Raw genomic sequence first — 13,158 nt, 5'->3', positions numbered from 1 at the left:
GACTTCCACTGAAACCTGCCATTCGCCTTTAATGAAATGTCATTGACTTTCGCGAATATATAGGTATTTCTAAACAATAATGTTATCTTTTTTAAAGTGATAAAAAAGTTGGAGTAGATATTTCAGATCCATATCTAAAATTTAGCTTACGGATAAGTAATCACCAACAAATATGTAGTACGTAATACTGATCGGTTCAGTAGTTTACGCAGTATTGTACCAAATTTGACTATGAATGAACCATATTTTCTCAAATGTTTTTTTTTATTATAGGAGCTGACAATGTAATCCGCCAAAGCAGTCGCAAGAATTATTTGATAACTCTAGCATTAAGTTAATACAAGATACCAACGGAGTGTCTAATAATTGACTTACTCTGTGTTGAAGATCCTTGTCTCCAGCTTGATAAAATGGTGAAAGCCAAAGATATGTGTGGCAGTGGTATGAATTGTTGTTCAGAAGAATATGGGAATGTAAATAGCAGAAATGAATAAACTGTAAACCAACTACTTTGACAAGCTGCTTAGATTTGAAAAAGCGACATCTCAAGTCAATTTGCTAATAGAACTATTGGGGTTGAGCAGGTTATCAACTGTAAAGTAAATCCTGTAGATGGAGCCACAACCTGAGAGTTGAACAAAAACATAACAAGATTTACGGGTTATGCGTCACTCGGACGGCTGGCTCAGTTGGTAGAGCGCTCGGATGGAACCCGAAAGCCGCGGGGTTTCAGTCCCACATCGTCCATAAATTTTGGTACAAATTTTTTTTTATTTAATCCCCGAAATCACAAAAAATAAAAAAATATTTAATATTATTACGGTTAACTAGCCTCTACCCGTGCGTACATTCAAGGTTTCATCATCGTCATTAATTTGTATTTTAAATAAATGAATTGTCCATAATTATCGATCGAATTGTGAAATGCGGTGAAAAGAGGATTTTTTCGATAACCGTAAGCGAAAAATGCAATGGCTGACCCCAGGTCAAACGCCGCAACAGTGTCCTAAAGCAAAGCTTACCAATAAAAAAAGGTATCTGTTTGGTTGTTTCAGCATGCATTGCAGCATTATTCACTATAGCTTTCTCCGATCTGGTCAACAAGAACTCCGAACAAAGATAACAAAACAGTGAAACAGCCCCGACTCAAGATTCGATCTTCACCATTATAGCTCCTTGATAAAGCGAGACCTCATACAGCACGAGAAACCGTTTTAACTCTAAAGGAACTGCAATTAGAAACCATTCGTAACCCTCCGTAGGTATTCGCCAGACCTTGCTCTAACGGACTACTTACCACCTTTTTCGTGATTTGGACAATTTTCTACGTGATAAAATGTTTTCTTCTCAGAAGGCAGTACAAAATGCTTTCACACAGTTTGTCGAATCTAGATCACCAGTTCTATCGCATAGGCATAAATGATTAAAAAAATATGTTAAATTAAAAAAAATCAAATTTAAATTTTTGTGTGAAAATCGGCAATTTCATCCTTTAACCCTTATATATATAATTTCGGAACAACCTGTAGGTAATCTAGAAGCTGTACGTAGAAGCGTAGAAGTACTATAAAAAAGCAAAAAATACATTTTGTGCTACAAATTTTAAAGTTTTTTTTACTTTTAGTTAATATCCTTGTACTTTTTTTTTAAATATAATGAATGTACTTACATACTTAATTAAATGATAATATAGTGGATGTCAAGTAAAAGATCATTTATTAACTCTAATATTTAATGCATATAAAAATATAAATTTATAACAAACTTAACTATAACCTTAACTTTTACAAAAAAAAATGTGGCACGTAGAAAAAAACATACGCACATAGAAATGAAAGAAGGCGTGTTCGAAGGTAAGACTTAGTATGTAGGCACGGACGAGGAAAAAAGAAGGACTCCATGTCACCTTATATAACAGTGAAGCACCAAAACAAGCCCTAAAGCACTAAAATATTTAAAAAATGCCGTCGTGCGTTGTGAAAAAGTGTAAAAACAATACTAGGAATATAAGTATTTGTGGGCATATATGATAATTTAAGGGAGATAATATTGTGTAACTGGTATCCCCCGTAACCGCACACACACTAGCATAAAGGTGCTTCACTTGCTAATATCACGGCGCGGAGTCCTTCTTTTATTACTAGTCCGTGTATTTAGGTATATAAAGGTAGCCTCAGCCTTCTCCTCGGAACTTTCTTTATTACTTTCCACTTATAAGACTGATATAAAATATTTTATTTACTATTTGCACGTGCATATAAAATTAATGCAAGTTTTTACCCTTACAAATAATATAAAAATGCAATAAAAATATAACCAAAATAGTTTAGAACAGATGAAACAGACCCACGGAATATACATATAAAATTTCAAAAAATTCGATCAAGCCGTTTCGGAGGTGTACGGAGACTAACACTGACACGAGAATTTTATAGGTATATTATATATTTTCAATGATTAAAGCGCTTTATGCATAATCAATAGTCTTGCTCGTTTTAATTTATGATTGTATGAAACTAAATGTTTATTTTAGAACCCACAAATAATGTTTACTTTAATGATGGAGTTTTGCCAACGTTTCCTGTGAATGATGAAACACATTCTTGGTTAAACCTGGCGTTATACTATTATAAACAATGTAAGTTATAGTGTAAATACGGCAAACTACCAATATACCCCTACATATTGCTATTTTAAGGCCGCATCTATACAGGACGTCCCAGAACGTAACGATAACCTGACATCGGGGGAAAGCTCCTCTTATGATGAGCTGGTAAAAAAAAATCAGCGTTCTACACATCTATCTTTTGAATTATGCTTGCTTTGAAAAGATTTCGTATATATTTTGCGAACTGACTTGGCTAACCAACCAGCCGTAACTGCATTACAGCAACAGCAACCTACAAGCAATTCAAAACTAGTGACAATGCTCAAAAATCCACTCGGGGTAGTTTATTTTTAATTTTTCAATAAAATGGTTGGTACTCGAGTACTACTGTGTGTAGAACACTGATTTTTTACTGGCTCATCATATACTCATATATACCTTTTCCCCGATGCCAGGCTTTGGTTGCGTTCTGGGACCTGTATATCAATCCACTCCCACTGGTAGTCTATGATGTCGAATTAAAAAACGGCCGCTATGAAAAAAAATGTGATATCCACGTTATATCATTAATAATTGTATCCTACAAATCCGACACGCACAGTTTTACAAAGATATCGTTTATGATATCTATGTAAAGTGTCGTGTTGTGTTACGGTGACCATACGTAAAGAAACTACCAAATTAAATTCATATTATAAAACAAGTAGGTAACTAAAAGAAGGGAAAAATAAACGCATTAAAAATTTAACTTCTCCCAGTGGCTCTAAATGAACACAGCAAAACGCGTCCATCCTTCTCTAAAACGATGCAACTGCCATTTTCATCTGAAAAGGATATAATTCTCGTGTCACCCTCCTGCCCAACCGAGACAGTATACGTGCTAGAACTAGATCGCATCGTTCTGTTGGCCTGATTCACATAATCAGAAGGCGGGTCGGTAGCGTGCTTGAAAATGTGGTAAGCAGCTGATATTTTGCCACCAAATTTAATCTGTTTACTGCGTATAGCTTGTACTAGTCGATCATCCGATAAGCCTTTCTCTACAGTTTCGACTCCCACCATATTATTGTCGTTAACTAACGTCTTCAAATCTTCAAGCTTTTGTTTTAAAGCATCGACATCTTGGAATACCTCTTTGCTAGCTTCCTCTCCTGTAAATAATAAATATTTATTAAGAAACGTCATATGGTCAATCCTACCTAAATAATATTGATAAAAATATATATATCTTAATATCAATCTGTAAACGTGCTTGGTGATTCTTGAAAAATCAAGTCAAAAACCAATTACGTTTCCGTTACATTACGTTTATATATTCCTAAGATATTTAATGAAAAATTATACGTACTAAGCCAAACGCTTTTCTTTTTGCCTCGTGGTAAAGTCTTTCTACCTTCAAGTAAATCTTTTTCCACCGACGGTATAGTCTCTTCAACACGTGCTATGACAAACTCACTGTATGCCACAATTTCACTTATATTTCTGGGTTCCATTGCGGACACGAATTGCATCATTTTATTCATATATAACTCAACTTTAAACAAAGTAGAGTTGGCTTTGAATGTATACAATCGATCTTTCTCATGTGGCAGCAAGTTGCTATTGACAATTCTGGTAAGATTTGAAAGTGATGGATCGTTCACACATCCATTCATCCACTGAACACTTTCATTTCTGTGTACCTCAAAGCGCCAACGATTATCTCGAACACACAAATTTGAAATATCCCTTGGTATATCTCCACTTCTATTACAATTCCGCAATTCTCCGATTCTTCGGAAAATAGTCTGACAATCCGCTGCTGGTAAAGTACTCAGTGTAAAGATGCTAATGTGTAGATGATTATTTAATATTACTACAGAATGTCCCGTCGGAGCGATACCCGTTATCGGACAAAGAGTAAACAAGCCATGGCCCTGTAGGGTCAATAAGCGAGAAATCGACCACTGACTTGTTGCAGCGGTATCAATTTGACTCAAATGCTGTCCGACAAATCGAATCATGGGTGCTGATAATTCAGGCATGCGTTGAATGTCAATGGGCGGAGCCCTACCCATTATTATTGTTCCAGCTGACAGTCTTATATCACTCTGTTGTACATTTCCACTATTGATATTCTCCCTCCACATATTTAGTATTTGGTTCAACGTGTCTTGCCTATTCAGATTATGCTCTTCGGAATATCGTTGCAAACCAGAAATTAAATTTAAATCATCTCTTAAATAACCGCGCAAGCTTGCAAATGCTTCTATTTGTTCAGGGCTCAAGGACTGTAATGAGTCACTGTAATGCATCGCTTCGACCAAAAAGTTTGAAAATTCTTGTATTGATATATTAGATTGAGATGCAGAATAAAATTGTCGTAATAAGCTGACGTCATTTTGAACGACTTCTCGAACTTGAGCTAACTCTTTTCGTTGTTCTGGTGGGAGCTCCTTATATATTTGATTAAAAACTTGATTTTGTGCGTCCCGTATTATGGCACCTGATGTTTTATATGAAAACACCCCTTTAGTCCAAAACGCAACCGATGCCAAATGGAAAAGTACATCCATTTTAGTCAATTCATCCTTATGAAGGATCATATGGATGGTAGTGTTCAATATTGCTACTGTACTAAGCGTAAGGTTTGTTCCGTTCGCAATGTTTGTCACTAGTCTAAACGTGCTTGATATATCTTTAGCACGCGCTGCCATTGACGATAGTCGCATTGTTGCCCCCATTGCACCAAAGCTTGCTATATTTGCAGCCACGCCAAGCCAAAGCATTCGTGACTGTGAATCCGTAAAAGGATTTATTTTTTCTCCGTGTGATGCTCTATCCACAAGCTGATATGAGGCTCTGCCTGTCCCCCAAGCGGCGCTAGCGACACCTGCTATTACTAATGGAGCTGCTAAGCCGCCCGAAGCAAACAGTAATCCCACACTTGAACCAATTCCTACGACAGCAGTTGTAGTATCTACTGCTCTTGCTGTTTTTGAATCAGCTCTATCGGATGGAGTTTTGGCGTAGTAACAGTTGGCACGACCATTTGATTTTGCTGACAATACCAATCGATATGGATATAGCATTAATCCTGGTGGCAGCTTGTTGTTATTGTACCAGTCATCGAAACTTTTATAATATCGTCCTGCATTGTCGACATAATATCTATGCGAGTCTTTATAGCGTGAAACTCTAAATATTGGCAATTCGTATAGTTTATCCTGGAAATACAGCTCAACAGGCAAAACTGTGATGAAGTTCTCGCTATCTCCATCGCAACAATATATAATCATATCGACAATAGCTTGAATAGCTTCTAAAGAAGTTCCAACAAAAAAACAAAGATTGCCATTTTCAGCTTGCACAAATTCTTCATGCGTCCAATCAGCTGGATTTCGAATGGGCAGACCCATTGCTATTCCTATTGTATTCAATAACTGCGTGCCCTTTAGTAATTGAGGTTTATCACCCTGACTTTCACCACCTCTATTAAGATATCTATCAACATTACTCATAGCTTGGGACATCCAGTTATCTTCAGTTACGTCCATTTTGGATTATTTGTCAAATTCGAATTTTATATTTTTAATTCCACCACCAATGATCTGAATGTATACCCGAAGGTCTATCTCCAGACTTGAAACTCGGTCGATGACCAGATTCAATCCACAACTTCAGGCATCTATCAAATTCTTCAACTTCACCTAACTCACTTAGGTCGTTCAAAACTCTATCAAACTGGTTATTGATGTTACGGAATCCTTTCAACAAAACTTCTATTCCGGAACGAACTTTGCAAATATCTCCTGCGGGTCCAGTTAAATCTAAATCAATCCGTTTTCTCGGGTACTGGCTAACAAAACACTCGATCCACTTATAATTTTGAGTAAAACTTGACACAATATCATTCACTTTGGGTTCTGATCTAAAATTTGAATAATTCCAATTTACGCTTTTCCCAAGATGAAAAAGTTCTATAAACACTTTTTCACCTATAAGAAACCACTTGTTTAGCTGTTTGCCAAGGATTAGCTTGATTCTCGATGATTGTGTCAACAACTCGTGCAGCTTATTCAAATGAGCTCTGCACGTCATATCTCTCCCAATTATCTGTAACAGAAATAAAAATCGGAATTCAGTGAGTCAACATCTCCTGAAAACGCCTCGTGTTGAGGTGAAACACGTGTCGATTTGGTGAAAGGCATAACTTAGCGGTATTAATTCTCAATAAGAACTCATAACAGAATTTGGATTTCCGCAAAATAACTCCTAATTCAAACTAAATTTCAAAGATGCAAATGTAGGTATATATGTCAATATACTAGCAACAATGCGCGAGTGTCTTCCAAACTACCTTTATTTATTTACAACTAGCTTTTACCCGCGACTTAGTCCGCGTGGAATAGTTACTTTGGGCAGATTTTTTTATTGTTTGGGATACTTTGCAAATAATACACATACAAATTACAAACTGCTCTTTCCACTGCTGGCGGCGCTCTTCTACGATACAGCGGATATCCCCTGTCAATGTGGACAGTCTCTTCAATAGTATTTCCTTGCTATCTTTAATCTCCTATTTTATCCCCATGTAGGTCAAAGTTTCAAAAATGCTCGATCAAATACTTATTCGTGAGTAAGACTAATTTTATACTATTCAAAAGTGCTTAACCCAGGTCCGTAAAACAAGTCATTAAAAAGTAATAGTAATAGGGACCTTTTTCAAAGGCAAGGGCGAACTTTGTACGGCGTAGGGTAAGGACATCTTCTATAGATAATAAGCTTTCATTAAACGGAGTTGTAATCGATAAAGAATAGGTTGTTTAAGTTTATTTTAAAATTGTTCTATAATGATTATTGTAAAAATACTACACCCTAGGTACTTAAAACTAAACAGCTCCGTGATTTTGTTTTTATATACTATGAAGTAGTTTAGAGATAATTATTGTGAGAAGAACTAAACAATAACAATTTATTACTTGTTTGTAATTTGAAAGCAACCTATCAAAAATCGTACCAACTTACTTGTTTGCTGGTAGGAAATCACTCAGAAAACAGTGGTTTCAGAAGTATATATAACTTACAAAAATAAACTATATTTTTAGAAAGCTTATCCATTTATTAATATTTAAAAATATTAAAACATTCGAATTACACCATAAAACTAGTTTTTAGAGCCTTGTTTAGGTTGTTGGTAAGTAATTGTAAGTAAACTATCGATAAACTAGAATTGTGGGGTATTTACGCCTTCATTTTTTTCGCCATTTTATCGTTTGTTGATCCAAGGCACCCAGCCATACGCACGCGAATGTGAGATGGACTGTATTTATTAATTTAACTGTCTAAAAGTTCAAGAGAAATGTTTAAATAAATTTTCCTTTCCTCGCTAATTATTAAACTTTTTTATGAGAAGAGAACTTTTTATGAGAAGAGAAGTAACAGCCGATTTGGCGCTTGTGTGCTACGTTGTCGCTCCTCGGGGACAAATTACGTTGTCTAAGCAGACTGTTTTCTTTTTTCTAATTCAATTTTGATATTTATTTTCTTTGAAAATTTCACTTTTATATAATATATAAAAGTAAAATTTTATATATAATTCAGGGATTTTAATTTAATAATTAAGTTTACTTTACTTCTGTGGACCAGTATGACTTGTATTTTCATTTATTTCATATATTTGCAAACCAGAATGTATAATATGTTACTATTTTAATTTTTACTTCAGTTAAATTACAAAATCGAGTTCCAATAAGGATTAAGTAATTATCTAATTAGTAATAAAACTTATAAGAGATTAAATAATATTAAATTGCTATATACTGATAAAATGTAACGACTTGATAAATAGTAGGTAATATAGATAGTCGGAAATAGCTGTTATCTTCGAGTGTTATGATAATATTATGTTTTGCAATAAAGTTAATGCAGTTTCATATTGCAGTAAATAAGGAAAATACAACGATACAACATTGTGGTCGTCGGTGTAAGAGTGTTGACCTCAGTCGGCGATACTTCTATTGGTAGTAATCGGTAATTAAAGGAGATGTTCCAAAATGGGCCATGTGTTTGTACGTCTACTAGATATAACATCAGATTACACATTTTTTTTATATTTGTTTGATATTTGTCCTATTTGTCGTGTTCAAATTCAATCATTGAATTGGTGTTGCCAATACAGCTGGTCTACATCATTATTTAACATGGCAACAAAAAAAAGTCAGTATTCTATTACTTTTTAATCACTTGTTTTACGGACCTGGGTTATACACTTTTGTGATTTTATGATTAAATAAATGAGCCTTACTTGCAACTGACCGGTTTTTTTTTTCTTTATTTTTAAAAATCATCTACTACGGTACGTAGGTACACGAAATGTGTACTATACAAAAATAAATATTTTTTTTAAATAAATAGTTTTGTTGAAAAAAAAATTCGATAGCTCACTCCATCCTATAAAGTCGTCCTTGTTGGTCGTAAGTATTATTTTAACTATGATCATATTGATACAGATAGAATAACGGGGCTTAATTTGTAACAAAATGCATATTTTATATATTTTATCTCATTCCTAAGGAAAACAAAACACTATATATGTACATATATATTACCTAACCGATACGACTTACGGACCATCAAACTTTGTAAACACACTGCCAACTTAAAGGCCGACAACGTATTTTTCTTAACCCGTGTTGTTACGAATGTCTATGGGCGGTTGCCTCAGCACGTACGCCCCGCCGAAGTGATAACTTAATCTCATATAAGTTGAACTATTTCATATTTAAATTGTTTAACTTGAGAAAAGCTTAGGTTATTACTTAAATTTTATGTATATTATATTATGTAAATGATAATGTAAGGAAAGGTTATTAATGTTAAATTTATTTTATTCTTGGTTTCAATTTTTAATTATATATATTTGAATTTTGTGTATCTACATTATGAGTATTATTACTTAATCCGATAATTGTAACAATAGGTTAGATTGAGATTGGAGGAGCCTGCCTACCGCTTCCGTATGCGGGAGAGTTAGGGAAGCCAGACAGAATGCCGCCGTAACGCGTTACGTTACGAAGCGGTTTACCCTCCCATGAGAAGTTATCACTTAAAAAAACTGTTTTGTGGTGCCTATATGCACGAAGTTCAATCGGTTGTCATTACACCGAACATTGTAGGTCCAAGACTCACAGGAAAATGCAGTCTGTTACAAATTACAATTCCACGATAAGATAACGTTATGGTCCATGCTCGTGAACGGGCGCCCCTTATTATGTCTGGATGATAAAGTTATCAGAAACGCTGTTTTTAAAGATATAGTATATTATATTATAATATACCTAAGTATTCATAGTTTTATGTATATTTTTATAATCGCCAATAAAATGCTAGCATATTACCTTTCTTTTATTAGTGTTTGTGGATAGATGCATCTACTATAGTCAGTACATATCCTTCGTGTTTTTATTTATAAATTTACGTTTATTTTTAGACTTACTCATGTAAGGCTTTGATTATTTGACATTAGCGTATTTTTGTTACATCACTTAACATAATGTTTTGTACTTAAAATAATTGTAACACAATAAAGCTGTAATTAATGATTTAAAAGAGTGACAATGAGTTTCTTGCCATTTCTTCTCATTATAACTCAACCTTTTCAATGATGATAAATCAATAAAGGTAATAAGAAAAATCTTTTTACATTCATAAGTATCAATTCATTGACCTTAATGAATAAAGTAGTTTTGATTTGATATGAACGGTCAATACCTACCTCTCAGTAAAGGTCAACTAGAGGTCAGCCTATATTTATATTAATACACGTGGGTGTGTGATTAGCTGATTCATAAATCTTACACCAACCCTTCGATAAAAACACCCAGACATAATATAATAACAGTCAAGCTGTACTCTATCATCAAAGGTATGTTAAGTTTACGTATAATAAAGATTGTGACTTATAACTTTCTTGTATAACCTATTTCTATCAACATTGCTATGAAAAAGTCCTTATCATTGTGTAACTATAACAATAAGGGTTTTGATTTTATTTTAAAATAAGAGATATAATTAATTTGAATTAGGAACGACACCTTGTCATATTGACATTTACAGGTCAGCAAGCAGTGGTCAGTACACAAACGGAACTTTTAATTGGTGATTCTTTAATTGCCCGGACCTGATGACTACTAATACCCTAAGCCCATACGACATACCATCGAATATGGCGACCGCGTCCGTTGGTTTAAGCGTACCATTTTCGATCATGTGATTAGGCTACAAGATGTCGACATGTCAAAAAGAAATACTTAAATTAATAACCAGACTAAAGACTGCATCCGAAACTGTAACACCAGTGCCTAGTACTTTACCTTCAGATTTTTTTAGGTGACAATGTATGTAAACAACAGTTCTTACCATAGACATGGGTATAAGCCCATGACCCTTGATAATATCATGTTTTGGTTAGAACTGATGGGCCTTGTCGCCAATACACAAATATAAAAAAAACATCCCTGATTATGATTTTTAGGTTAGTAAATAATAATTCAATAATAATACCTGAATTTTTATACAAAAATATTATTATATTAAAAACTTACCACATTTAACACTTAAACAAATACCAAATTAAAGTAAAGGACGTTAATTTCACATTTGCTGAAAGATTTTTACAAATCACGATTAACTCAATGACAATAGTTGGCAAAATAAAGACTTAGCAAGTACATAAGTACGTACTGAAACTGAAAATATTAAATTACTAAGTACAAAATCAAGATGAACCGCCTACCCAGTACTGCGCTTGAATTGCGTATGAAATTTGATGAAATAAGTCTGATGCATATTATATTATAAGTTTCCACTTATAGAAACTTAGTATCTAGATATACAGATAAGTACTTACGTATATTGTTGATAATAAAGTTCCCTGTATGCGAAACGTGTGCAATATTGATGCCGATGCGCGGTAGCTGCCAGCCGGTAACAACTTACAATAGACAAGACGTAAAACACAATTAACCAGTACTCTGTGCAGTGTCAGTGTGCGTATATATTCTTTGGAGTGCACTGCAGGCGAGTACCCGCCACCCGCGTGCCCCTTTGTTGTGTTTAGAATTTCAAGGTCACCAGTAATATTCTAGATCTAAACTGTAATAGTGCAATTTGCGCGAATATTTAAACTACAAATACAAAGGAAATGAATCCGTATAGCTCTTATTTCGCCGTCGTGTTATATCCCTTATATTTGGTTTTTAGTTATTATTATTCTCCGTAAGTAGTTATTCTAGTGGTCGTATCTTATTTAGTACCCACAAAAATAGAACTCAGCGCGGTTAGAGAAGTTTTTACTTAAAATCTTCATTTTTATAAGTAAAGCTGCGTCCTTTTTGTTCCTGGTTTACATCAATGATTTACCATTTCTTATTCAAAATAAATATGGTATTATACTGTTTGCTGACGATACATCTTTGTTATTTAAAATAAAACGCCAGCAAAAAATTTCTATCAGGTTGACAACGATATTTTTGAAGTAGTAAATTGGTTTAATGCTAATAACTTACTTTTAAACGAAAGGAAAACAAAATGTATTACATTTACGCTTCCAAATATAAAGCGCCAACCAACACCTATATAAATTAATAATGACAAATGACATTCGTAGGCCTTACATTATACTTTAAGCGACAATTGGGTGCTCATATAAAAAACTTAACTTATGTAATAGACTAAGCTCTGCAGTATTCGCGAAAAAAAAATAGGCAGCTGACAGATGTTGAAACGGACTAGACTTGTATATTTCAGCTACTTTCATAGTGTCCTTCGGAATTATATTATGGGGTAGGGCCGCAGATATTGACAACATATTTGTGGTGCTGAAAAGGACAGTGAAATCAATATTCTGACAGTACACTGCCAGTACATGTCTGAGTATACGAGAATCTGCTGTACGCTCATAAAAATTGTAGCCAATTTAAAAAGAATAGTGATGTACATAATGTCAATACTCGAAACGAATATAAACTCGCAATTTAATCTACTAGGTTCCGTAAAATTGCTAAATCTTTTAAAGTGGACTGTGTTATATCTTATAATAAACTCCCATTTTATATTAAAATATTACCAATTGAAAAATTTTAATGTATCGTAGAAAAAAAAATTATTAACATCTAGGGCCTATTGTAATGTGATTAATATTTCTAATTGTTATACTCATTTGAATGCTATTGTAACTATTGTACTTCATCCTGACTTGCACTATATAACTTATTAAGTTTCACAGTGAATAAAGATTTTTATGGATTTGAGGGGCCATCTATAAATTACGTCACACGTTAAGGGAGAGGCAGTCGACGAAGAGTGACATAGTGTGATAAATTTTGTCACATCACACTTTTTTAAAATACTTATTATATTTCATACACATCTTTTAATTTAATGTTGTAATACTTAATTACTACATTAAATTTAGGACTACATATTACATACTCAATAATAACATAAAAATACCTAGTTGCAACTCTGTCTGCATGACTAAGGTTTAATTTGTTTTGTTGGCAGATTTT

At 33.9% G+C, this 13,158-nt stretch overlaps 2 protein-coding genes across 6 annotated transcripts in view; one reads left to right on the top strand and one right to left on the bottom strand.

Annotated features, from left to right (window-relative positions):
* The window catches only part of LOC126971467 (nascent polypeptide-associated complex subunit alpha), a 115,545-nt gene extending 115,036 nt beyond the window's left edge, over positions 1 to 509 (top strand). Inside the window, exon 6 of the mRNA XM_050817793.1 lies at positions 274 to 509. Coding sequence (XP_050673750.1) covers positions 274 to 288 — 15 coding nt within the window. The 3' untranslated portion in view covers positions 289 to 509. The remainder of the gene's footprint in view (positions 1 to 273) is intronic.
* LOC126971353 (uncharacterized) overlaps positions 1 to 11,699 on the bottom strand; it is a 109,037-nt gene extending 97,338 nt beyond the window's left edge. The window contains exons 1-3 of one of the 5 annotated variants that reach the window (XM_050817628.1): positions 11,499 to 11,665; positions 3,957 to 6,703; positions 1,715 to 3,759 (exon numbers count right to left, since the gene is read on the bottom strand). In XM_050817628.1, the coding sequence (XP_050673585.1) occupies positions 3,353 to 3,759; positions 3,957 to 6,144 (2,595 nt within the window). In that variant the 5' untranslated portion in view covers positions 6,145 to 6,703; positions 11,499 to 11,665 and the 3' untranslated portion in view covers positions 1,715 to 3,352. Of the gene's footprint in view, positions 1 to 1,714; positions 3,760 to 3,956; positions 6,704 to 11,193; positions 11,441 to 11,498 lie in introns of those variants that run through there. The other 4 variants (XM_050817629.1, XR_007730890.1, XM_050817631.1 and 1 more) reach the window with 4 other exon arrangements.
* Between the last annotated feature and the right edge of the window lie 1,459 nt (positions 11,700 to 13,158).

The sequence above is a fragment of the Leptidea sinapis genome, chromosome 23, assembly GCF_905404315.1.
Source record: "Leptidea sinapis chromosome 23, ilLepSina1.1, whole genome shotgun sequence".
NCBI lineage: Eukaryota > Metazoa > Arthropoda > Insecta > Lepidoptera > Pieridae > Leptidea > Leptidea sinapis.
This window is presented reverse-complemented; position numbering and strand designations above follow the sequence as displayed.